The sequence below is a fragment of the Thalassophryne amazonica genome, chromosome 16, assembly GCF_902500255.1.
Source record: "Thalassophryne amazonica chromosome 16, fThaAma1.1, whole genome shotgun sequence".
Taxonomy (NCBI): domain Eukaryota; kingdom Metazoa; phylum Chordata; class Actinopteri; order Batrachoidiformes; family Batrachoididae; genus Thalassophryne; species Thalassophryne amazonica.
Window position 1 is genome coordinate 84,449,764 of NC_047118.1, and position 23,715 is coordinate 84,473,478.

Below are 23,715 nucleotides of genomic sequence, written 5' to 3' on the forward strand. Positions count from 1 at the left end.
TTTAACAAGAGATTTTGTCATGGAAAGCCGCGCGGAGGCTTCGCGAGTCACAACCGATTCGCTTTGGAAGCGAGACAAAGCGAGACACCTCCGTTTCGGCGTGTCAGAGGACAAGTTTGGACATGTCTATCTCGGCTTTCAATGCTTACCAGTCCAGTAAGTATCAGTGAAATTGTGGAGAGCTGGACCTCGGAGCGCAGCGCGCTGAGCGTCCTTAAAGCTGTACTACCAGACCTTATTCTCTGTGAAGCCCGTAAAATTTTCACCGAAAGCCAGATAAATTTTTCGAATGGTTTCCAGGTGCCAGTCTCTAACAGCTTCTGAAAAAATTCTGATGGAAAAAAAGTCCTTTTCATTCCGCCATTTCCAGACAATGAAAATCCGACGATGGGGCGGGACCAGTCCTTCCACAAGGCGTGCTCACAGGCGAATGATGTCACCGACAAGCGTTGAAAAACTCACGCATGCGCACAAGGGTTCAAGCTTGTCTGACGTGAAAACATATAAATCAAATCCATATAGTTAAAAAAAAAAATAAAAAGGTACGATACTTTATGGACAGACCTCGTATCTATTTATACATTTTTGTGTGTTCATCTATTTTTTTATACATTTGTTTTTATCTGTTTATTTATACATTTCTATGTTTATCTGTTTAGACACTTCTGAGTTTATCTAACTATTTATACATTTCTGTTTATCTATTTATTTCTTTATACATTTGTGTGTTTATTTATTTATATATCTGTGTGTTATCTATTTATTTATTATCTATTTATTTATTTAGTCTCACTTTATAGTTGGTCCTCCAAACCTGGCATGTGAGATTTTCCATCCACATCTAAACATTGCATTGCAGCAGGTTTCACATCAGTCTCCATCACCTCATCTTCTCTCTATCATTTCTTCTTTTTCATTAAACTCATGCACTCTTTCTTCATTGTGTGCATTATCTGGGTTTAGCTATTGCTTCATTGTTACAGAAATCAGAGATCAAACTCACCTGGACAACAAACAAAAAGTCAGGATTTTATGTTTGTTTACTGATTATAAGTGATGTCTATGAACATGACAGATATAAATAAACCTTCACTACCTTCTAATAATAAGTGCTTAACTTTAGTGGTTGTCTTGGGTTCGTCATTTGTTGTTATGAATGTCAAAGGTTGGCCATGAGTTGCAGGAATGTCACCAGGTAAGATTTAATTCAGCGCTTTCAGTCTATTCTCGAATCTCTCAGGGAAGACAAACAGTGAGCTGAGAGTGAAAACACTAAAATACATTAAGTTTTTATTATTGGATAAACTGACAAAAGTGTCACAATAAATGAAGTGAAGGTACAGCACAGCAGAACTGACAGACCAAAACATCTGAAGAGATGTTTGATGTCTGACCAGGTGATGTGGGTGTGACCCGCGGGAGGTCACGTTCTTTATGAGAGAGGTGTGTTTGTGCTTTTGAGAGGAGAGAAGAAGGTTATTTATTCTAGAATGTATTTGACACGCTGAAGGAACACTGATGGCTTTCTTCAACCCTCTGTGTGTGGCAGCTCTTCTGACTCTGCTGATCCAAGGTAAGACACCTCCTGACTTTGGCCAGTGTCACCTTCATCCTGTGTGAGTGACCAATGAAAGAAACTTTAAAAAAAAAATGTATGTTTATTTCTTACTGCTATTTTTTTTTTTTAAATAGAAACTCAAATGAAGTCCAAATATCAACCAGTTTAAATATTTACGTATATAAAAAAAATGGTGTTCTCCAGATATGTATCTGATGAAAAACGTTGAGTTTGTGTTGTATGATGAATCTGCTTCATTTGAATTCTTACTATTGAATATGTACCGGGATAACTAGTACGAAATAGGAGCTGTTGTTGTGAAATACTGACTTCCCTCAGCTGTAGTTTGAGCTATTATGAGTTCAGATTTTGTTGGAAATGAACATGCATGAACTTGGCACATAGATTTGGATGACTTAACTGTATGGGCGGTATGTGTGTGTGTGTGTGTGTGTGTGGGGTGGGGGGGTGTAGGCGTTGATAAGCGTTGCTTCTGCCTACACCTTTTGGGCACCATGTACATTGTTTTCTTGTTCTTTCCTGTAACTTTTTTTTTCTTTGTATTGATTTTGTGGTCTGTAAATGAATGTTTTTAAGCATTGGTACCTAATAAATTCAATTCAAAATTAATTACATAACAAAACAAAAATAATAGTTAATGTTTTGTAAATTTCCTGTAATTCTTAAATTAATGTCTCAAAGTAATTCAGACCAAAAGCTCTGAACGTGTTGATGTAGTTGAAGTTTTTCTCCTCAACAACAGCAATATCATCATTTAGAAATAAGTTGATTATTTAAATTTCTAACATTAACCAATGTGGTGGCAAGTCAAATCTGTGTTGTGGGATCATCTGTTTGTGGGGTTTTATTGTTTTTTTTTTTTTTGTGCCATGTCTTATGTTTGTGTCGTTTTTGTGTGGTGCGTGTTTGTGCGCGCTCTCAGCCTGTGCCTGTGTGGCCGTCATCCGTCATGTGTGTTGGTCATGTTTGTCCCCCGTGTCCGCCTCCTGGGTCCTGTGTGGTGTTCTGTCCTGGTATGTTTGCGTGTGAGCCGCCCGTGCGTTCTTCCTTGTGCACCTGTCGCCCTGCTGTCTACAGGTGTGCGTGTGCACCCATCGCCCCGTCATCTCCACCCTTCCTGTGTCTACTCGAGTGTTCATCTGTTTATTCATAGTTCCCCATTTGTTCTGTTGTGTTCCAGATTTGGGTTTAGATTGTCATATTTTTTTAGGTTTGTTTTTCACATCCGTGGTTGTTGTTATTTCCGTGTTCGTATTCTTTTGGTCTGCAGTTCGGGTTGTTCATTATTAGTTTTGGTTCTACTCACCATTTGTGATTCATTATTATGATCTTCAATTATTGTCTGTTTAGTTATTCATCTCCGAGTGATTCTATTATTTCACATGCACCTGTTTGGTTTTCCTTCCATTTTCTCCTGCACACCTGTCAGTCATTAGTCTTTATAGTCACTCCTTGTTCTCAGTGCAGTGCGGGTCCATTGTGTGTATGTCAGTTAATGTGTTTTGTCATGTTCATCCTAGATCATTAGTGAGTATAGTTGGTGTTTTTTCCTGTTCTTTTGTTACTCATATTATCCTGTTGTTATCCGGTATTTTATCCGGTATATTATCCGGTACTTGTTACTTGGTTTTTCACATTGTATAATTAAAACACTTGATTTTGCACACATCCCTCCGAGTCTGGCTGCATGCTTCTGGGGTTTAAATAGTCTTCATTCCTGGTTGATAATCGCAACAGTCTGGGAGCATGCGCTGGTGCGGCTCTTCTACAACACCACCTTAGGGCCTCGATGGCAACCACTCAGACAGACAACTGGTCCATTCCCACAAGTCTAAAATAACCATCTACCTGCTGTAGCCAGGTGAAACGTTACCGTCCGCTTGGCCTTCTCCAGCTACTCGGGTCCTGAACACTCAGACACCTGCGTGCTGGATCAGGCACAAAGAAATGGGCCACATGGCCAAAATGTGGAAGCTGGCACTCCCTCACTATGGAAGTGATACTCCTCATCTTAGTCTGTCTGAATAACCACAAAATCTCAGGAACTAACAAATAAATAGAAAAACATTTAACCATCATTCACGTTAGGAGGCTTCAGGATATCAAAGTTCTGATTTATCACTGACATATTAAAGAACAGTGGTGTGTTTTCCTGGAAAACTGCACAGTTTTGACAGTAATTCAAATTATTAGTCATAACAGAGAAAATACTTTTATGAAAAAACTCGTGTGTGAGTAAGGTTGTGATGAGAAGAGATTTAAGATTTAGCTCTGATTTTCAAAAAAACAAAATCAAAACTAACTAATTAAAGTGAATGAAAACAACAGGTTCTCAGTCCTGCTCAGTTCTTTGCACTGTTTTTCTCAAACCACTGAAGATCTGTGTCATTGTGATTTTTGTTTTTTTTAATATAAATCATTCAACTTTGTGCTTGACAATTTTTCTTTTTCTTTTTCACAATTGTTGCTGCAATGGTCAGAAGTAACAAAATGACAGAATGAATGTGTGATTGTGATGCCAAATCATTTGTTTATTTAAAGCAGTAAGATGTTGTCTATGCACCAGGAAACTCAGTGACATGTTCTTTGAAAGAGGGAGAACCGGTTGCATTTTTAAAAACCGAACCACCTGCAAAGTCAGTGGCTAATGTTCACTATTATTAAACTACTACCGACTATCCACCACAGAGCCGGTTTGATTCAGAGACTGAAATGAAAACTTCATCTTCACCAACAAAGCTATCACCTCCCAACTATCACAGATTCCATGGAACCTTTAGGGTGTAACTCATGCTGCCTCAAGAAAAGACAGCTCGAGTACAGCACCTTGTAGTACTCCACTTTTCTTGTCTGTCCATTTGGTGCAAAGAGAAAGGCGTTCTCAGGGGTTCACGTGTCGAACATGCCACGTGAAAAAGAAAGTTCTGAGAAATCCACACCAGTGGCTTTGAGAGTCTGTCCCTGAGCCTGGTTGATGGCAAAGCACGGCTTGACAGGAAGCTGAAGCCTTCTGAACTGGAGCAAGAAGGTCATGTGTTCCCGTGGCCTTTCTGTGTGGAGTTTGCATTCGCCCTATTGACGTATCCCATAATCCCTTGCGTGCCAGAGAGTCGCTGCAGTCAAACAACATATAGAGAATCAACATGATGACAGTTGTAAATGAATATTATACTACAAAAACGTATTTTTTATGCTTTTCATCATGTTAATAAGAGACTGCTGTATGATACCCTGAAAACTTGCTAAAAATGGTAAATGGACTTCATTTATAAAGCGCTTTTCCATCTGCATCAGATGCTCAAAGCGCTTTACAATTATGCCTCACATTCACCCCGATGTCAGAGTGCTGCCATACAAGGCGCTTACTACACATCGGGAGCAATAGGGGATTAAAGGCCTTGCCTAAGGGCCCTTAGTGATTTTCCAGTCAGGTGGGGATTTGAACCCATGATTTTCTGGACTCAAGCCCATCACCTTAACCACTAGACCATCACCTCCCCCAAACAAAACACAAAATTATTAAAACAATTCTAAAACAGTTATAACAACTAATCCGTGTCTGTTACATTTCATGTGTGGAATTTAATAAACGCAAACCGAATTTCAGACATATATATTAGTCTGGAACAAAGAGTACAAACAGTGTTGTAAAGAACAGTAATCAAGACGTTAAAGAGCAAACTTCACTTTCCCCCAGAACGACATGATGAGGAAGCGAGTGTAGCTCACAGCAGCAGACTGTGATTCTCGCATGTTTACATAAAATAAACACAATAACAACGTCTATAAACCCAGAGAAAATATTCATAAGAGTTTTAGGCACAATATAAAAATAGTTTTATGTTGCGATGTTAATGGTGTTGTCTGTGTGCAGCGATTAAAGTGCAGCCCGATCAGAGCGTCTCAATGCAGTTCTCAATGTTACTGAGATCTCGCAGCATGGCGACCTCTCCGAAGTTTTGCAGGATTTGAAACGTCAATAGGGCGAATGGTTTCCCCGTGTTTGCGTGGGTTTCCTCTGGGTGCTCCTGTTTCCTCCCACATCCAAAGACATGCAGGTCAGGTGGATTGAAAACTTTATAATTGTCCAGGTACATTGCAAAACAGGTCTCAGCCTCAATGGGACTAATCTGGTTAAATAAAGGTTAAATTAAATTAAATGTTGTCATACACAGTGAGTCATCATCACATCCACAGCCTGTGTCACTACCTGTATGTCAAAGGATATGTTTCAAGATTGGCTCAGTCCGAGGTGCCATTTGGACAGAGGGACAAACACACACACACACAGTTGTCTCTTAGTATAAAGAAGTGCACATTTTTTACAGCCCTGTGAACCGTGAACCTCTCATGTAAAAATGGGCTCCATGCCAAAAATCTGTCTGAGTCATTGCAGCGTCAAGGCCGGCTCGTGACAGAGCCGCATTTCTCACGCAGGCATTGTGCACACTGCAAAATGATGTGTTGAAAATCTGCTTGATCCTACAGTGCATCCAGAAAATATTCACAGTGATTCGCTTTTTCCAAATTTACTCCAAAGTGGAGTAATTTTTTTTTTTTTTACCTCAAAATTCTACACACAATACCCCATAATGACAACATGAAAAAAAATTTTTTTGGAACATTTGCAAATTTATAAAAATAAAAAACTTTAAAAAAATCACATGTACATAAATATTCACTTTTGGCAGCATTTACAGCCTTAAGTCTTCTTGAGTACTTTCTGGATGCACAGTATCTTCTCCCTGATTTTGTTTGTCTGCCTGTCTGTGGAAAGAGTGAACTCCACTGACAGCTTTCAGCTCACTGAACAGCTGATTCCATTTAGGGATTATCTGAATGTAGATTTTCTGCCACTGAGTGCTCGACGTATGTTATGGAAATAAATGGACTGCATTTATATAGCGCTTTTCCATCTGCATCAGATGCTCAAAGCGCTTTACAATAATGCCTCACATTCACCCCAATGTCAGGGTGCTGTCACACAAATCGCTCACTACACACCAGGAGCAACTAGGGGATGAAGGACCTTGCTCAAGGGCCCTTAGTGATTTTCCGGTCAGGCTGGGATTTGAACCAAGGATCCTCTGGCCTCAAGCCCAACAGCTTAACCATTAGACCATCATAGTCCCTCATCTGCTCCTAACCTCTCAGTCCGCATGCAACAAAATTCCCATGATCCACAAAATAATAATCTAAAATAAAATAATGTGAAAATTGTTGGGAGAGTGTAGTGACACGGACCCACAACAGAGGGCGCAAATGAACGGTCAATAGATGAGCCAAAATATAACAATTTAATGTTGTGAATGTGCACAACGAACATACAGACAATCTCAGAATATCACAACAGTCAATACACAAAGGTGACGTGTGGGCAGGCTCGAGGATAGAAGACGTCTGTCCTGAGGAGAGCCGGAACCACACGATTTCCGCCCCCACAGAACCTGGTGAATACTGGAGCCGCCAAGTCCCGAATTCCCAGGTGATCACCGTCCCCGACTGTCGGATCTGGTACTGCTGGCGAAGAACAAAGACAGTCAAGTGTGGGTGTGTGTACACCCAGTAACAACAGCGGTGGGAATGCCACCTCCACCTCACACTCAGCGCGTTGCAACGGTCTCAGCTGAAAAGGAGCGCCGTCTTGCACAGCCTCCTCAAAAACGACCGGTTCTCCTGCAAACACTCACAATAAACAGATTTACAAAAGGCTGAGGATATTACCTCCAATGAAGTATGATATCTCGGCAACGAGGTGGAGATGACGTCTGGTCTTTATGGAGTGAGATGATGTTGAGTAGATGGGTGACAGCTGTCAAGAGGTAATGAGCGACAGCTGTCACCCCCGGCTGTGTCCATGGCGGCAGCGCCCTCTCGTGCCTGAAGCCCGCACTTCAGGCAGAGCGCCCACTGGTGGTGGGCCAGCAGTACCTCCTCTTCTGGCGGCCCACACACAACAAAAATAGTCAGTTTTGCCTCTGTGTGGAGTGGAGAATCCGCACGACACCATGCGTGTGCGCCCGTCAATTGTTCCACCTGCCAATCAAAAGGATTCTATCGGCGAGAATAAACTGATCTGACACCGAAAACTCCGACCCAAACCACTCTGTGGAAACGGGGCTGTCAGTAAAAATCCATAAATGAATACATAAATCAATGGGGCTATTAAGATAATGGTTCCGGCGCTGTCAGGACTCGCCAGGAAGTTCCTGGTTTTTAGTGGCGTGCAATTCAAAAGCTGAATATTTCTCTCTTTTGTAACTGCACACCAGGAAAGGATAAATTTCAAACTGTTATCTACTCAAAAACACATTACATATAGTGTCACCTACACTTTAACATTGCAGTGTGTATAAATACCTCTACATAAAACCTGAAAACAAGTATGCTACATATTGTAAGTCCACGTTTCACAAAAAAGTCAGTGTACTTTCAAGAAATTTGTATTTTCTGTTTTTCAGGATCTCAATCACAGATAGCAGGTGAGTTACTTTCTACTCTATATTTTCTTCCACTTATGTTAAGTTCCAACCAAAAAAAAAAGGAAATGAAATGAAGCAAATAATTCAGTGATGCTGAGCTGTGATCAAATCCAGAGCTACTGAAATGTGTGACGACCAGGTTTTTGTTTGCTTGCTTGTTTTTTTGCCCTGAATTTTTGCTGAATTCCAGAACAAACCCTGCACACGGACCACGCTGCAGTGATCCCCTGTGTTTTTGTTGTTTCTCTCTGTAGTTTGCGGCAGGCCCACTTTGAATAGCACGATTGTTGGTGTAAATGCTGATGCAGGTAGATGGCCCTGGCAGGCCAGTTTGCACCACAGGTTTGTACAAGGACCTGAATGTGGAGGATCCCTCATAAACAACAGATGGGTGTTGACCGCAGCTCACTGTACCACAGGGTGAGCAGATCAAGTTTAAACAGAATTCAGTTTTACTTGTATAGGTCTAAATGATGAAAAGCCTGAGTCAGGTCAGGTCAGGGAGCATCCAGTGATGCCTTGCTTCATAGAATCTGCTGTACTACAGATCCATCTTGAGTGCTGGATGGCAACCATTCAGACAGACAACCGGCCCATTTTTTTCCACATTTTGTTATGTTACAGCCTTATTCCAAAAAGGAGTAAATTCCCCCGGCTCAAAATTCTACTCACAACACTCCACTTTCAAATTTGTTAAAAATGAAAAGCTAAAAAGATATCACATATCCACACCCTTTGCTCAGGACATTGTTGATGTACCAGCCTCACGTCTTCTTGAATATGATGCCACAAGCTTGGTGCACCTATCTTTGGGCAGTTTTGTCCATTCCTCTTTGCAGCACCTCTCAAGCTTCATCATGATGGATGGGGAGCATAGGTGCACAGACATTTCAGATCTCTCCATTGATGTTCAATCAGATTCAGGTCTGGGCTCTGGCTGGGCCACTCAAGGACATTCACAGAGTTGTCCTGAAGCCACTCCTTTGATATCTTGGCTGTGTACTTAGGGTCATTGTCCTGCTGAAAGATGAACCGTCGCCCCAGTCTGAGGTCCAGAGTGCTCTGCAGCAGGTTTTCATCCAGGATGTCTCTGTACGTTGCTGCATTCATTTCTCCCTCAGTCCTGACTAGTCTCCCTGTTCCTGCTGCTGAAAAACATCCCCACACTTGATGCTGCCACCACCATATTTCACTGTAGGGATGGTGCCTGGTTTCCTCCAAACATGACACCTGGCATTCACACCAAAGAGTTCAATACTTGTCTCATCAGACCAGAGAATTTTGTTTCTCCTGGTCTGAGAGTCCCTCAGGTGTCTTTTGTAAAAACTCCAGGTGGGCTGCCATGTGTCTTTGACTAAGGAGTAGCTTCCATCTGGTCCCTCTACCATAAAGGCCTGATTGGTGGATTGCTGCAGAGATGCTTGCCCTTCTGGAAGGTTCTCCTCTCTCCACAGAGGAATGCTGGAACTCTGACAGAGTGACCATCAGGTTCTTGGTCACCTCCCTGACTAAGGCCCTGACGGGCGGCCGGTTCTAGGAAGAGTCCTGGTGGATCTGAACTTCTTCTATTTAAGGATAATGGAGGCCACTGTGCTCATTGGAACCTTCAAAGCAGCAGAAATGTTTCTGTACCCTTCCCCAGATTTGAGCTTCGAGACAATCCTGTCTCTGAGGTCTACAGATAATTCCTTTGACTTCATGCTTGGTTTGTGCTCTGACTGTCAACTGTGGGACCTTATATGTAGACAGGTGTGTCTTTACAAATCATGTCCAGTCAACTGAATTTACCCCAGGTGGACTCCAGTTAAGCTGTAGAAACATTTTGAGATCATCATAAAACAGGATGTACCTGAGCTCAATTTTGAGCTTCATGGCAAAGGCTGTGAATACTTATGTACGAATGATTTCTTGTTTGTTTATTTTTAATAAATTTGCCAACATCTAGGTACAGTTGTGTGTGTGTATATATACACACACACACACACACACACTTTTTTCACGTTGTCTTTTTGGGGTATTGTGTGTAGAATTTGGGGGGAAAATATAAATTTCATCCGTTTTGGAATAAGACTGTAACATAACAAAATGTAAAAAAAAAGTGACGCGCTGTGAATACTTTCAGGCTGCACCGTAATTTGACATCAATTTCTATTATGCAGGAAATTTTCAAGTTTCCACTAAAACATTACAAACTGCTGTGTTCATGTAAACTGTAATGTGTTTTTGTTTTACTTCTGATTCTCAGCACCACACCGAGTCAGTGGACTGTGTATCTGGGTCGTCTGGTTCAAAAGGGACCCAACCCTAACGAGGAGGTGCGACGATCAGTAACACGCATCATTCAGCATCCTAACTTTGTTTTGGCTACCTACAACAATGACATCAGCCTCATGCAGCTCTCAGAGGACGTGAATTTCACAGACTACATCATGCCAGCGTGCCTGGCAGCATCGGGCAGCACCTTCACCGACGGCACCGACACCTACGTCACTGGCTGGGGGAGGATCAGTGCAGCAGGTGGGTCATGAAGCCAACATCAGTGCTTTCGTTTTTTGTTGTATTTACCTCTGCTGATGAAGTTGGAGGATGATGGGTATTTTCTCCTCCAAACATTCTTAAAACCTTGATAAGACAACAGAGTCAAGAAACACCAGTGAGACAGAAAGTCAAATTTAGCTCGCGAGGAGTGCAGACAGTCCGTACACGTAGTACCACTGAGAGCACTAAAGACTGCTGCGCATGCTCACTCTTTTTATTAGGAGAAAGCCCTACCCACATTGTGAAACTTGTCCTAAGGGTGGGGGGAAACATCGCAAGACAAGTTTCTTCCCGTAAAACAAACACATATGCCAATAAGTGCAGCTGCGTGGAAAAACAGTTTCTTTCCTTTTGTCTCGTCTACCGTTAACGGTCAGCATGTCCTGTTCCCTGCTGTTGACCCAGGCTGTTGAATTTGTCATCGGCTGCACATTCAGTGCTTGTGGTTTGCACTTATCATCCGTTCTGCATCTGCTTGGAATGTTCCTGTACTCACACAGCACAAGGTCATAAATTCACAACAGTCAAAACAACCTCCATCTCTTCACTCCCAGTTCAGACTGACCCCAGCATGCTTCACTCCCAGTCGTTAAGGGCTACAAAAACAAAGTTGTGCTATCAGTGTAATAATAACAAGTACATTCTCAGGGTTACTGTAAAACAGGTGTAAAACAGCACAATAACGTCTAAAGTTTTAATAACGAATAAAGACAAAGGTACAAATGTTTAACAGTGATAAAAATATATATATATATATATATAAAATCTTTAACAGAGGACCTCATGTTTTCACCTCTGTTTGTTCATTTGTTTGTTTGTCTGTTTGTTTGTGAACAGCTTGGACCCCACAATTTTTCAAATATCATGATCTTGATAGGCAAGAAATAATTCAATTTTCAAGGTCGTAGGTCAAAGTCAGGAAAAATCTGCATCTGATCCATATTGCAGATTTTGTGGACACTTAAAGGGGAACAGAAACGCCCAGGGATTATTTATAGCATGAATAAACACAAAAAAAATGTGTTCTTTAGATAGTTCAAGAAACACTAAAGACCATAAAACATCTACAGAAAACCTTGTTTTAGTCTGAGAGGCTTTGACATCAACCGGCTGCCGCCATTTATGCAGGTCAGGCGGGTGACGTCACTGGCTGGGGGGAAGATGAGCTTCGTTCTCAGATTCCCTGCCAGAGGCACCAACAAAGAGGTTATATATGACCACTAGAGTCCACACTCCCAATGCTGCCCACTAAACGTGAACGTCCCTTCATGGACAGCGATGTGATGCCTCTTAACCTCACAAAATATTGAAGTTCCTGGATGTTTCATTTTCAATGGGGATTCGCGACTGAACACACTCAGATAAACACTCGCAAAATACATGTTAAAATGCCATTCTGACCTGGATACAGTGGTGGCTCCAGAGATTTTTCTGCAGGAGCTTTGGGGGAGCTTGGCATTTTTATGAGTGTGATATGGGCTCATGTGTCACGACGGCTCTCTGCTACACCTCTGTCACATTCACGGGTGTGCGTACACATAGCCACATTCTGATCTGTGACAGTCACTAATGACATACAGAATGACCAAAATCACACACACAAACCTAGGCTGCTGTTCAATACAAATATTCACAGATCTACACATGTAGCCTGTAGCCTCAGGAGAAAAATGCCAACAGCAGGCAGAGAGAAAATCTTTCAGCTACCATTGATGTATTCATAACAGCACAATGCACCTGTTGTTGTGGTTAAGAGCAAAAGCATCAATGATTTGGCTTCTGTCCAGAGGCCGTGTTCTCTGAAGGATAACTGCCAGGAGTTACACCGGGTCACTGGTTTGTCTGTGCCTACTGCTGTTCCTCAGGTAGTTCTTTAGGCGACACAGACTTTACTTCCTTTCAATCCCACTCATGGATATTTGGGCAGCAAAAACTGAACCATTTCATCAACTTGAAACTACACTCACTGCAGTACGTCGTCATCATTGATACTGAAAAACTCATCCATGCCTTTGTCTCCTCTAGGCTTGACTACTGTAACTCTCTGCTCTTTGGGATCTCTGGGAAAACCTTCAAAGGCTCCAATACATTTTTAACAGTGCAGCTAGAATTCTGATGAGAGTATGTAAATAGGAGCACATTACACCTATACTCCATAACCATCAGTGGCTCCCAGTCAGCTACAGAATCCATTTTAAGATTGCTCTCATCACCCACCAATGCATCCATGGCAATGCCCCTACATACCTCAAAGACCTCCTCACTCCCCACACATCCTCCCATTCCCTCCATTCATACAACACTAATCTTCTCCATCCCCCTCACACAAAGCCACAAACGGAGGAACAAGGAAGACAATATTTCCTTCCATAAATAATAGTCCAGGAGCCAGTCATGAATTTTGACCTAATTAGTACCACTTAAGCGGAAAAAACAACACTTAGAATCCAGCCTCAGTGTATCATGGCCTACACAAAAATGTATGATAACCATCCCAGGGTGGTAGCTGTAGCCAGGTAGGGCTCAATGAAGAATTACACAGAGGTCAAACTTTAAAAATGCTCCAATCATGTTGAAAACTATATCACATTACTTGTCTGATCATAACAATTCCACAAAGGTATAGTTTGGACTATCTATGATGATGTTCTGGAGTTATGGGGTCAAAACAGCAAAAAATGGCAACAAAGGTCAATTTCAGTTTGTACAGGGGTCAAAGTTAAAGTTGCTCCAATTTCAGCAAAAAAATGATGCAAATTATTGTTTGGGTTAATAGGGTTCTAAAAAGTAATAGTTTGCACCATCTGTCACACTTAGTTATGTTACAGGGTAACATATGTCACATGTCATAGAATCCAATGGATGTTGACCTTGTTTGACCTTTACTTTGGAGACAAAGCATTCAACACAGTCAAAACTATTCCATTTATTAATCCTTTTACTTCAAACTCGTATATAGGCTTTGATGGATTAATTCAAAACTACTTCACATATTCTCACCAAATTTGCTCCACCAATTCATGCCACCTGATTCTCTCTCTCTCTCTCTCTCTCTCTCTCTCTCTCTCTCTCTCTCTCTCTCTCTCTCTCTCTCTCTCTCTCTCTCTCTGAGGTGTGGCTCCATCCAAAAGTGGGAGTGGGCAATGGTCATGAAATAGATGGATCTGTGGACCCAAACCCTCCCAGTCAACCTCCCTTCCTGGACACCACCATGGACTCCCAATATTTGCTGTATATTTGTATTGTCAAGTGTGTCTGTAGCGTGGCCCAAGCAGGGGGTCGCCCCTCTGAGTCTGGTCTGCTTGAGGTTTCTTCCTCAAATTATCAGAGGGAGTTTTTCCTTACCACTGTGGCCTGTGTGTTTGCTCTGGGGGTTGGTAAGGTTAGACTTACTTATGTGAAGCGCCTTGAGGCAGCTTTGTTGTAACTCAGTGCTATATAATTGAAATAAATTGAAATCTAATCTATCTAACCTCTAAATGGGGTTTTCAATATTAAATTCAAATGTCCACAAAATCCAAAAGTTTGATCCAGATCAGATCCAGATCAAACTTTGTCAGGTGATAGTGAGTGAGTCTGCACCTCACTTTCAAATATGAGAGTGATTGGGGCACGTTTGATTTAGATATAATGTAAAATATACAGTAAATGGGGTTTTCAATGTTACATGGCCACAAAACCTGTAATCTGGATCAAACTTTGTCAGTCGATAAAAGATACGATCCTCCATAATGCCCTCAAATGACAAAGTGAAAGACATTTACTTTTTTTGACAGTTATGAATTTTTGAATATTAGTTCAATGTTAAAGATTAGGATTTTTCCTGACTTTGACCTTTGACCTATGACCTTGAAAATGTAATCAATTCTTGCTTTTCAGGATATGAATCTTCAGTAAAACTATCATACCAATATATGAAAATTGAATGGGCTCCAGGCTGTTCACAAACAAACAGGGCTTAAGACACATTTTGTTGGTGGAGGTAATAAATAAGTACATTATGTTGTGTGGGCCGCTGAAGAGGAGGTACTGCTGGCCCACCACCACCAGAGGGCGCCCTGCTTGGAGTGCGGGCTCCAAGCACGAGAGGGCGCCAGACCCAGAAGAAGTGACAGCTGTCACTCATCCTCTGCACCAGCTGTCACTCGTTTATCATCACCACCATAAAAGCCGGACTGCAACTCCACCTCCCCGCAAGGAAATCTACTACCAGTACCAAGGTAATTTCTCTGCTGACTAATACATTGTCTAACATTGTTCTGTGTGCAGTCGCATTCCTGTGAAGACCCAGAAGAGGGACAAACAGGAGCTGCACGAGTGTGTATGATTTGGAGGTGGAGGTGCTCCCTCCTAACGGTGTCTGGACTATAAATTACTGAGTGTGCGGACTCACACTCACACATCATATTTCTGCTTTCTGCCAGCAGTACCAGGGTCAACAGTCGAAGACAGAGGCCACCTGGGGACTCGGGACTTGGCGGCTCCGGTGTTCTTCAGGCCGTTGGTGGTGGAAGCCGTGTGGGACGCGGCTTCTCTCTCGTCGGGCGTCTTCTATCTTCGAGCCTGCCCACACATCACCTGGTGTTTATTGACTGTGAAAATTACGACACGTTTCGTTGTGTATTATCACAACATTAAATTGTTACCTTTTGGCTTACTCATTGTCCGTTCATTTGCGCCCCCTGTTGTGGGTCCGTGCTACGACACCTTCCCAACAGGATTTCTCGGCCATCGTCATGGACTCCGAGGGGCGTCAACTCAAGCTTGAACGGCCAATGGAAGAGCCAGGAGCGCAGGCGTCAGCGGGAGGCGGGTTGAGTGAGCTGCAGCAGATCTTAACCGCCTTCAAGGCCCGGTTAGAATTAGTGACCGAGCAGAGTGTCCTCCTTAATCGAAGGGTGGAGGCTCTCACCGCCAGGGTGGAAGCGCGTGATCAGGGCGCTGCTGCAGCCACTCCTCTGGCTGGTCCTGGGCCTGTATCAGACGTTCCACTGGTCGTTCAACGAACCCCCCCACCGTCCCCTGAAGCATACATAAGCCCTCCGGAACCGTACGGGGGCTGTGTCGAGACGTGCGCGGACTTCCTCATGCAGTGTTCGCTCGTCTTTTCACAGCGCCCCGTCATGTACGCATCAGACGCTAGCCGGGTGGCTTATGTTATTAATTTGCTTCGAGGAGAGGCACGCGCATGGGCTACGGCGCTTTGGGAGCAGAATTCACGGCTCCTAACGTCTTATACTGGGTTCATCCGGGAATTCAAACAAGTGTTTGATCATCCCAACAGAGGCGAGACCGCTTCGAACGTGCTGCTGTCGATGAGACAGGGGCGCCGTAGCGCAGCCGAGTATGCAGTCGACTTCCGCATCGCGGCAGCGAGGTCCGGCTGGAATAACGTTGCGCTCCGCGCCGCCTTTGTAAATGGACTGTCCCCGGTCCTTAAGGAGCACCTACTGGCCAGGATGAACCGCGGGAATTTGACGGGCTGATCGATTTGGTTATACGCTTAGACAACCGTTTAAGCGAGCATCGTCGGGAGCAGGCCGGGAGGCGTGACCGGGCACGAGCCGTCCCTCCCCCTTCCGGTTCCGACAAGGTGGCGTCCTCCCCACGCTTCACTGCCAGAGAGCTCCGTGTGGCTACGGCTCCCCCTGCTGAGGAGGCTAGGGACACGAGCAGGGCCAAATTAAAATCAAAAATCAGACAAAGGAGGCTGGCCCGCGGGGAGTGTTTTGTCTGCGGCTCTTGCGAGCACATGCAGAAGGACTGCCCTAAAACGGTCAAACTACAACGCCCGTCCTTAGAAACTGGGCTAAGGGTGGGTCATAACACGCACGCGGGAAAACCCCGCAAATCTGCATGAATCCCAGTAACAATCCTTTGTGGGGATTTAACCCTTCATGCCCCAGCACTGATAGACACGGGGTCTGAAGGGAATCTGCTGGACAGCAGATGGGTAAAGGAAGTAGGGCTCCCTCTGGTGGCTCTGCCGGCACCATTGCAGGTGCGAGCACTAGATGGCACCCTGCTTCCATTAATCACACATCAGACACAACCAGTGACTTTGGTTGTGTCTGGGAATCACAGGGAGGAGATAGTGTTCCATGTAACACCTTCTACCTCCCGAGTGATTTTGGGCTTTCCATGGATGGTGAAGCACAATCCCCGGATTGATTGGCCGTCTGGGGTTGTGACGCAGTGGAGCGAAACCTGCCACCGGGAGTGCTTAGGATCCTCGGTTCCTCCCGGCACTACGGCTAATGAGGAGGTCAAAGTTCCCCCCAATCTATCGGCGGTGCCAAAGGAGTACCACGATCTTGCTGACGTTTTCAGCAAGGATCTGGCACTCACTCTTCCCCCGCACCGACCGTATGATTGTGCCATCGATTTGGTCCCGGGCGCTGAGTACCCGTCCAGTAGGTTGTACAACCTCTCACGTCCGGAACGCGAATTAATGGAGACCTACATCCGGGACTCCTTAGCTGCCGGGCTGATCCGAAACTCCACCTCCCCGATGGGTGCGGGTTTCTTTTTTGTGGGCAAGAAAGACGGCGGACTCCGTCCATGCATTGATTACAGAGGGCTGAACGAGATCACGGTTCGCAACCGATACCCATTACCTCTGTTGGATTCAGTGTTCACGCCCCTGCATGGAGCCCAAATTTTCACAAAATTGGATCTTAGAAACGCGTACCACCTGGTTCGGATCCGGAAGGGAGACGAATGGAAGACGGCATTCAACACCCCGTTAGGTCATTTTGAGTACCTGGTCATGCCGTTCGGCCTCACTAACGCCCCCGCGACGTTCCAAGCTTTGGTAAATGACGTCTTGCGGGACTTCCTGCATCGGTTCGTCTTCGTATATCTGGACGATATACTCATCTTTTCCCCGGACCCTGAGACCCATGTCCAGCATGTACGTCAGGTCCTACAGCGGTTGTTGGAGAACCGGCTGTTTGTGAAGGGCGAGAAGTGCGAGTTCCACCGCACTTCTTTGTCCTTCCTGGGGTTCATCATCTCCTCCAACTCCGTCGCCCCTGATCCGGCTAAGGTTGCGGCGGTGAGAGATTGGCCCCAACCAACAAGCCGCAGGAAACTACAGCAGTTCCTAGGCTTTGCAAATTTCTACAGGAGGTTCATTAAAGGTTACAGTCAGGTAGTTAGCCCCCTGACTGCCCTGACCTCCACCAAGGTCCCCTTCGCCTGGTCGGATCGGTGCGAAGCCGCGTTCCAGGAGTTGAAACGCCGGTTCTCGACTGCACCAGTTCTGGTGCAGCCTGATCCTGATCGCCAGTACATAGTAGAAGTGGACGCCTCTGACTCAGGGATAGGAGCCGTGCTGTCCCAGAGCGTGGAGGCTGATAAAGTCCTCCATCCTTGTGCCTTTTATTCCCGCAGGTTGACCCCAGCTGAACGGAACTATGACGTCGGCAATCGGGAACTTCTTGCGGTGAAGGAGGCTCTTGAAGAGTGGAGACACCTGCTGGAGGGGGCATCGTTGCCCTTCACGGTTTTCACAGACCATCGGAACCTGGAGTACATCCAGACCGCCAGGCGGCTGAACCCCAGGCAAGCCCGCTGGTCTCTGTTCTTCGGGCGCTTTGACTTCCAGATCACGTATCGCCCCGGGACCAAGAACCAAAAACCAGATGCATTGTCCCGGGTGCACGAAGAAGAAGCCAAAGCGGGGCTGTCGAACCCCACCGAGACCATCATCCCCGAGTCCACTGTCGTGGCCACCCTCACCTGGGACGTGGAGAAGACCATCCGGGAGGCCCTGACAAGGAGCCCGGACCCGGGGACTGGCCCCAAGAACAGACTGTACGTCCCACCAGAGGCAAGAGCTGCCGAATTGGACTTCTGTCACGGGTCCAAGCTCTCCTGTCATCCCGGAGTGCGTAGGACCGTGGCAGTAGTCCAGCAGCGCTTCTGGTGGGCGTCCCTGGAAACCGACGTCCGGGACTACGTCCAGGCCTGTACCATCTGCGCCAGGGGCAAGGCAGACCATCGGAGGACGACGGGACTCCTCCAGCCCCTGCCAGTGCCTCATCGCCCCTGGTCTCACATCGGCCTGGACTTCATCACGGGCCTCCCGCCGTCCCAGGGCAACACCGTTATTCTCACGATAGTGGACCGGTTCTCCAAGGCGGCCCACTTCGTGGCCCTCCCGAAGCTCCCGACAGCCCAGGAGACGGCAGACCTTCTGGTCCACCACGTCATGCGGCTGCATGGGATACCATCGGACATTGTATCAGATCGTGGTCCCCAGTTCTCTTCGCAGGTGTGGAAGAGTTTCTGTAAGGAGCTGGGGGCCACCGTGAGTCTCTCGTCCGGGTACCACCCCCAGACCAACGGCCATGCAGAGCGGGCTAACCAGGAGTTGGAACAGGCCCTTCGCTGCGTCACCTCCGCGCACCCGGCGGCCTGGAGTCACCATCTGGCCTGGATCGTGTATGCCCATAACAGCCAAGTCTCGAATGCTACCGGCCTCTCCCCTTTTGAGGCATGTTTGGGGTTCCAGCCCCCATTGTTCCCGCTGGTGGAGGGAGAGGTCGGTGTGCCCTCGGTCCAGGCCCACCTCAGGAGGTGCCGCCGGCTGTGGCGGACCGCCCGCTCTGCCCTGTTAAAGGCCCGGACGAGGGCCAAGACCCATGCGGACCGCCGACGTTCCGCGGCCCCCACATACCAGCCCGGGCAGGAGGTGTGGCTCTCGACCAAGGACATCCCTTTGTGTGTCGACTCCCCAAAGTTGAAAGACAGATTCATTGGACCCTTTAAGATCCTCAAGATCATCAACCCGGCCGCAGTGAAGCTTCAACTCCCGGCTTCACTGCGGATTCACCCTGTCTTTCATGTTTCCCGCCTCAAACCACACCACACCTCGCCCCTCTGTACTCCGGGACCTACGCCGCCTCCTGCCCGGCTCATTGACGGGGGGCCTGCCTGGACAGTCCGCAGGCTCCTGGACGTCTGTCGTAAGGGCCGGGGTTTCCAATATCTGGTGGACTGGGAGGGGTATGGACCTGAAGAACGCTCCTGGGTGAAGAGGAGCTTCATCCTGGACCCGGCCCTCCTGGCCGAGTTCTACGCAAGACATCCGGACAAGCCTGGTCGGACGCCAGGAGGCGCCCGTTGAGGGGGGGGTCCTGTTGTGTGGGCCGCTGAAGAGGAGGTACTGCTGGCCCACCACCACCAGAGGGCGCCCTGCTTGGAGTGCGGGCTCCAAGCACGAGAGGGCGCCAGACCCAGAAGAAGTGACAGCTGTCACTCATCCTCTGCACCAGCTGTCACTCGTTTATCATCACCACCATAAAAGCCGGACTGCAACTCCACCTCCCCGCCGAGAAATCTACTACCAGTACCAAGGTAATTTCTCTGCTGACTAATACATTGTCTAACATTGTTCTGTGTGCAGTCGCATTCCTGTGAAGACCCAGAAGAGGGACAAACAGGAGCTGCACGAGTGTGTATGATTTGGAGGTGGAGGTGCTCCCTCCTAACGGTGTCTGGACTATAAATTACTGAGTGTGCGGACTCACACTCACACATCATATTTCTGCTTTCTGCCAGCAGTACCAGGGTCAACAGTCGAAGACAGAGGCCACCTGGGGACTCGGGACTTGGCGGCTCCGGTGTTCTTCAGGCCGTTGGTGGTGGAAGCCGTGTGGGACGCGGCTTCTCTCTCGTCGGGCGTCTTCTATCTTCGAGCCTGCCCACACATCACCTGGTGTTTATTGACTGTGAAAATTACGACACGTTTCGTTGTGTATTATCACAACATTAAATTGTTACCTTTTGGCTTACTCATTGTCCGTTCATTTGCGCCCCCTGTTGTGGGTCCGTGCTACGACACCTTCCCAACACATTAGTTCTGATGATGATCAGAATAGCACTGTAAAAAAAACAAAAAAAAAAAAAACATATTGATAAACTGAATCTGTTGAATGTGACCAAAAAATTACTGTGTCCCTCAAGTTCAGTTTTGTGCATGAAAATATTCTCTGAAGTCGTTTCACAATATGTTTTGTTATTAAACTTAATTTGTGAATCTTCAGAATCGGTTCCCTCCTCAAGGCTTCGGCAGTTGCTGTTGCCGGTTGTTGGTCCCAGGAGATGCAAATGTGACTACGTTGGAGTTTCAGACATCAACGACAACATGATCTGTGCTGGACGTCCTCAGGGTGGGATGGATGCCTGCAAGGTAGCCACTCTATCACACAGGCTTTCTTCAGATCATATTTTCCACAAAGAGCTTTTCCCAAGTTCACTCAGAACGGGTCCTGTGTTTAAAGGGTGACTCAGGTGGTCCGATGGTGATCAATGATGGCAATATTTGGACCCAGGGTGGAATTGTGAGCTTTGGGAAGGGTTGTGGCCGGCCTAATTTCCCTGGAGTCTACACCAGAGTGTCTGCGTATGAGGACTGGATTAAAAGTCACATCACCTCAAACCAGCCTGGCTTCATCATCTACACATCCACTGGGACCGACAGTGACCTCAGTGTCTCCTGTCCTGAAGTGCCGCCACTTCCAAGCACCTGAAAACTCACTATCACACCTCCAACCGTCACTGTAAACCACCACCACTGCAGGTGCAGGTAAAAAAATAATACAATTCAAGCCCCTCCTACAACCCAGTGAGAGCATTTTTCCATTAAAGAAATCTACAGTCACCATTGAAAAGATGTTCAAAATTGAGGGTTTTTTTCACCATTTGTTTTTAGTGAGATTTTGAATAGTGATTTTTTTTTTTTAACTTGTAAAATGAGTCAATTTTAGCAAATCATAGTTTTGAAGTTTTTTTCACCTTTATTTAACCCTCTGGGGTCCAAGGGCATTTTTTGGACAGTTCACTTGCCTGGCATAAATGTTTTATTATTGCTGTTAACAGCTCTCCCTACATCCAACAATCACATTTTATGTCTCTTTTATTTCAGGACAACCTGTGCTTTCAGAATATATATGCTTTTGTTGTGTTTTCTAAGTGTAATAAAGGTTTACAAACAAAAATAAGAAAGAAAAAAGTAAAGCAGAAAATAATTTTCCACACACATTTATTCAAAACACACAGCAAACTATAATAAACAACTGTATTGACACTTTATAAAGGTAATTTGAGGTCTTGTTTGAAAGAATGTACAACAAAAAGGTTCAAACAATAAACACAAATGCACATTTTGAACAATATATACAAAATGGTCTGTGTTTTGTTTTGTTTTTTTTGTTGTTGTTTGTTTTGTTTTGTTTTTTTGTCTTCATCTCAAAGCAGTTTCTGTCTGCTATTACACAAAGGTTACAACCCAAACTTCTACTCTGTTTGGACTGTTATGTGCTGCTCCTAAAGCAGCTTTCACGTGAGATTGTCATCAGAGGCTCTCCGTCTGCTCCTGCTTTCACTGATCTCTGTGCGTAATGGCGCAGGGCACACTGAGTATGTACTAATAGTATGTACTCATTGGAGCAACCAGGGGGCTATTCAAACGGGCCAACTAGTAACACATCACTCCTAAAACCGATCTTTGGCTTTTCACGTGAGGTAAATCTGCCCTACGATTGGATTTTGGAAAACCATGTGACGGTGAATCAATTCCGATTGAACACTCACATTGCGCATGTCATCACACAGCTTCTATGAGGAGTACAAAGATGGCCGATGGCTGGCTCGAAAGTCCGCGGAGGTAACTTCTCAGCAAAAAAAAAGTATGTTTCTATCTCATATCATTAAAAAGTTATTTAGAATTTAGTAAAGCTTGGTCTTAGCCGTCGTATACAACGGTGTCGGCCCCAGTAGGTTAGTCCCATTGACTATAGAGTGCACCTGAATATTAGCTGCACCCACCAATTTTAAAAAGAAAAAAGAAATTGTACATAACTAAGCCACACTTGTCTATAAGCCACGAGTCTCCATGTTGTAACATGAGATATTTACACAGAATTTTAATTAAATACGTACCGTAAATGCTTTTTTCCCCCTGAAGTGTTACATGTAAATATTGACACACACGTCATCCAGTGCGCGTGCAAGGTGTCTCTGCTCCACATGGAGAACTGAGTAATTTGAACTTTTTCTTGAGATTTCATCACGTGCAGCCACGATCGGATGGAGTCTGTGGTAAATGAGATGTTATTGAGGCGCTGTGACTTTTTTGAATTGTCAAGCCAAGACAGAGAACCGCTGTGGGAAAGGGGGGGAATTCCGCTCTGCTAACTGATCTGACGGCACAACTCTGCCGCAAAGTGCTGGAGAAGGACTTTTCTTCACTAAAACGAACAGGTAAGACCTTATATTTACACTGTGTGTGAATTTACACCACATGAGGAGCACAGCTTTCAGGAAATCAGTTAACAACATCAACTGATGTATTTCGACTTATGAAAAAGCCTGTAAAAATCCATAAATTAGCAGCATCATTGTAAAGCCACAGTGCTCAAAGTGTGTGAAAATCATAGTGGCTTATAGTCTGGAAATTACCGTAACCTGTGTGTCTTTAGATGTGGGAGGGTACTGGAGGAAACCCACGCAAACATGGGGAGAACATGCAAACTCCACACAGAAAGGCCACAGATGGGACTCAAACCCATGACCTTCTTGCTGTGAGGCAACAATGCAAACCACTAAAGGTGCCCTGACACGAGCAGGTTTTTGATTCACGCAACAGCACGACCTGTGTCGTGATGATCCCACCTGCTGTGTCCACAGCTAGACGCTGTTCTTTGTTCTTCCAGCTGCCACGTGATCTGCGCTGGACGCTGTGTATATAAAATCATTATTTCGTGGCGGATTAATCTTTTTTTTCTGCAAATTGGCCTTTGAAATGGCTCTAATCACTTCCTGAATAACAGAGGAGGCTGCAGCCGGAGCCGTTCGTGCATACGCGCACACCTAACAAGCAGCAGAAAGCATTTTGAGCCATCTCAAAAGGTATCGTTGGTTCATGATATTGTGACGAAAAACGCCTCATTTTCACCACAGCAGCACAAATTCATTCTAATTCATTCCATGATGGCTGCACAAAATTAAATGTGAAGCGGGGGGGTCGGGGTGGTTATGGTTAGGGTCGGGGGTAGGAGTAGGGTTAGGAGTAGTGAGTTTTTAAAAAAAAACCCCGTCACGAAAATT

At 45.4% G+C, this 23,715-nt stretch overlaps 1 protein-coding gene across 1 annotated transcript; it reads left to right on the forward strand.

Moving 5' to 3' along the window:
• The first annotated feature begins 1,436 nt into the window (after nt 1–1,436).
• On the forward strand, nt 1,437–21,493 carry LOC117528660 (trypsin-1-like). Its single transcript, XM_034191289.1, has 6 exons — nt 1,437–1,573; nt 8,041–8,061; nt 8,316–8,481; nt 10,307–10,578; nt 20,652–20,797; nt 20,889–21,493. Exons 1-6 carry the CDS (start codon nt 1,519–1,521, stop codon nt 21,135–21,137), a joined length of 909 nt encoding a protein of 302 aa, XP_034047180.1. The 5' UTR covers nt 1,437–1,518; the 3' UTR covers nt 21,138–21,493.
• The last annotated feature ends 2,222 nt before the right edge of the window (nt 21,494–23,715 follow it).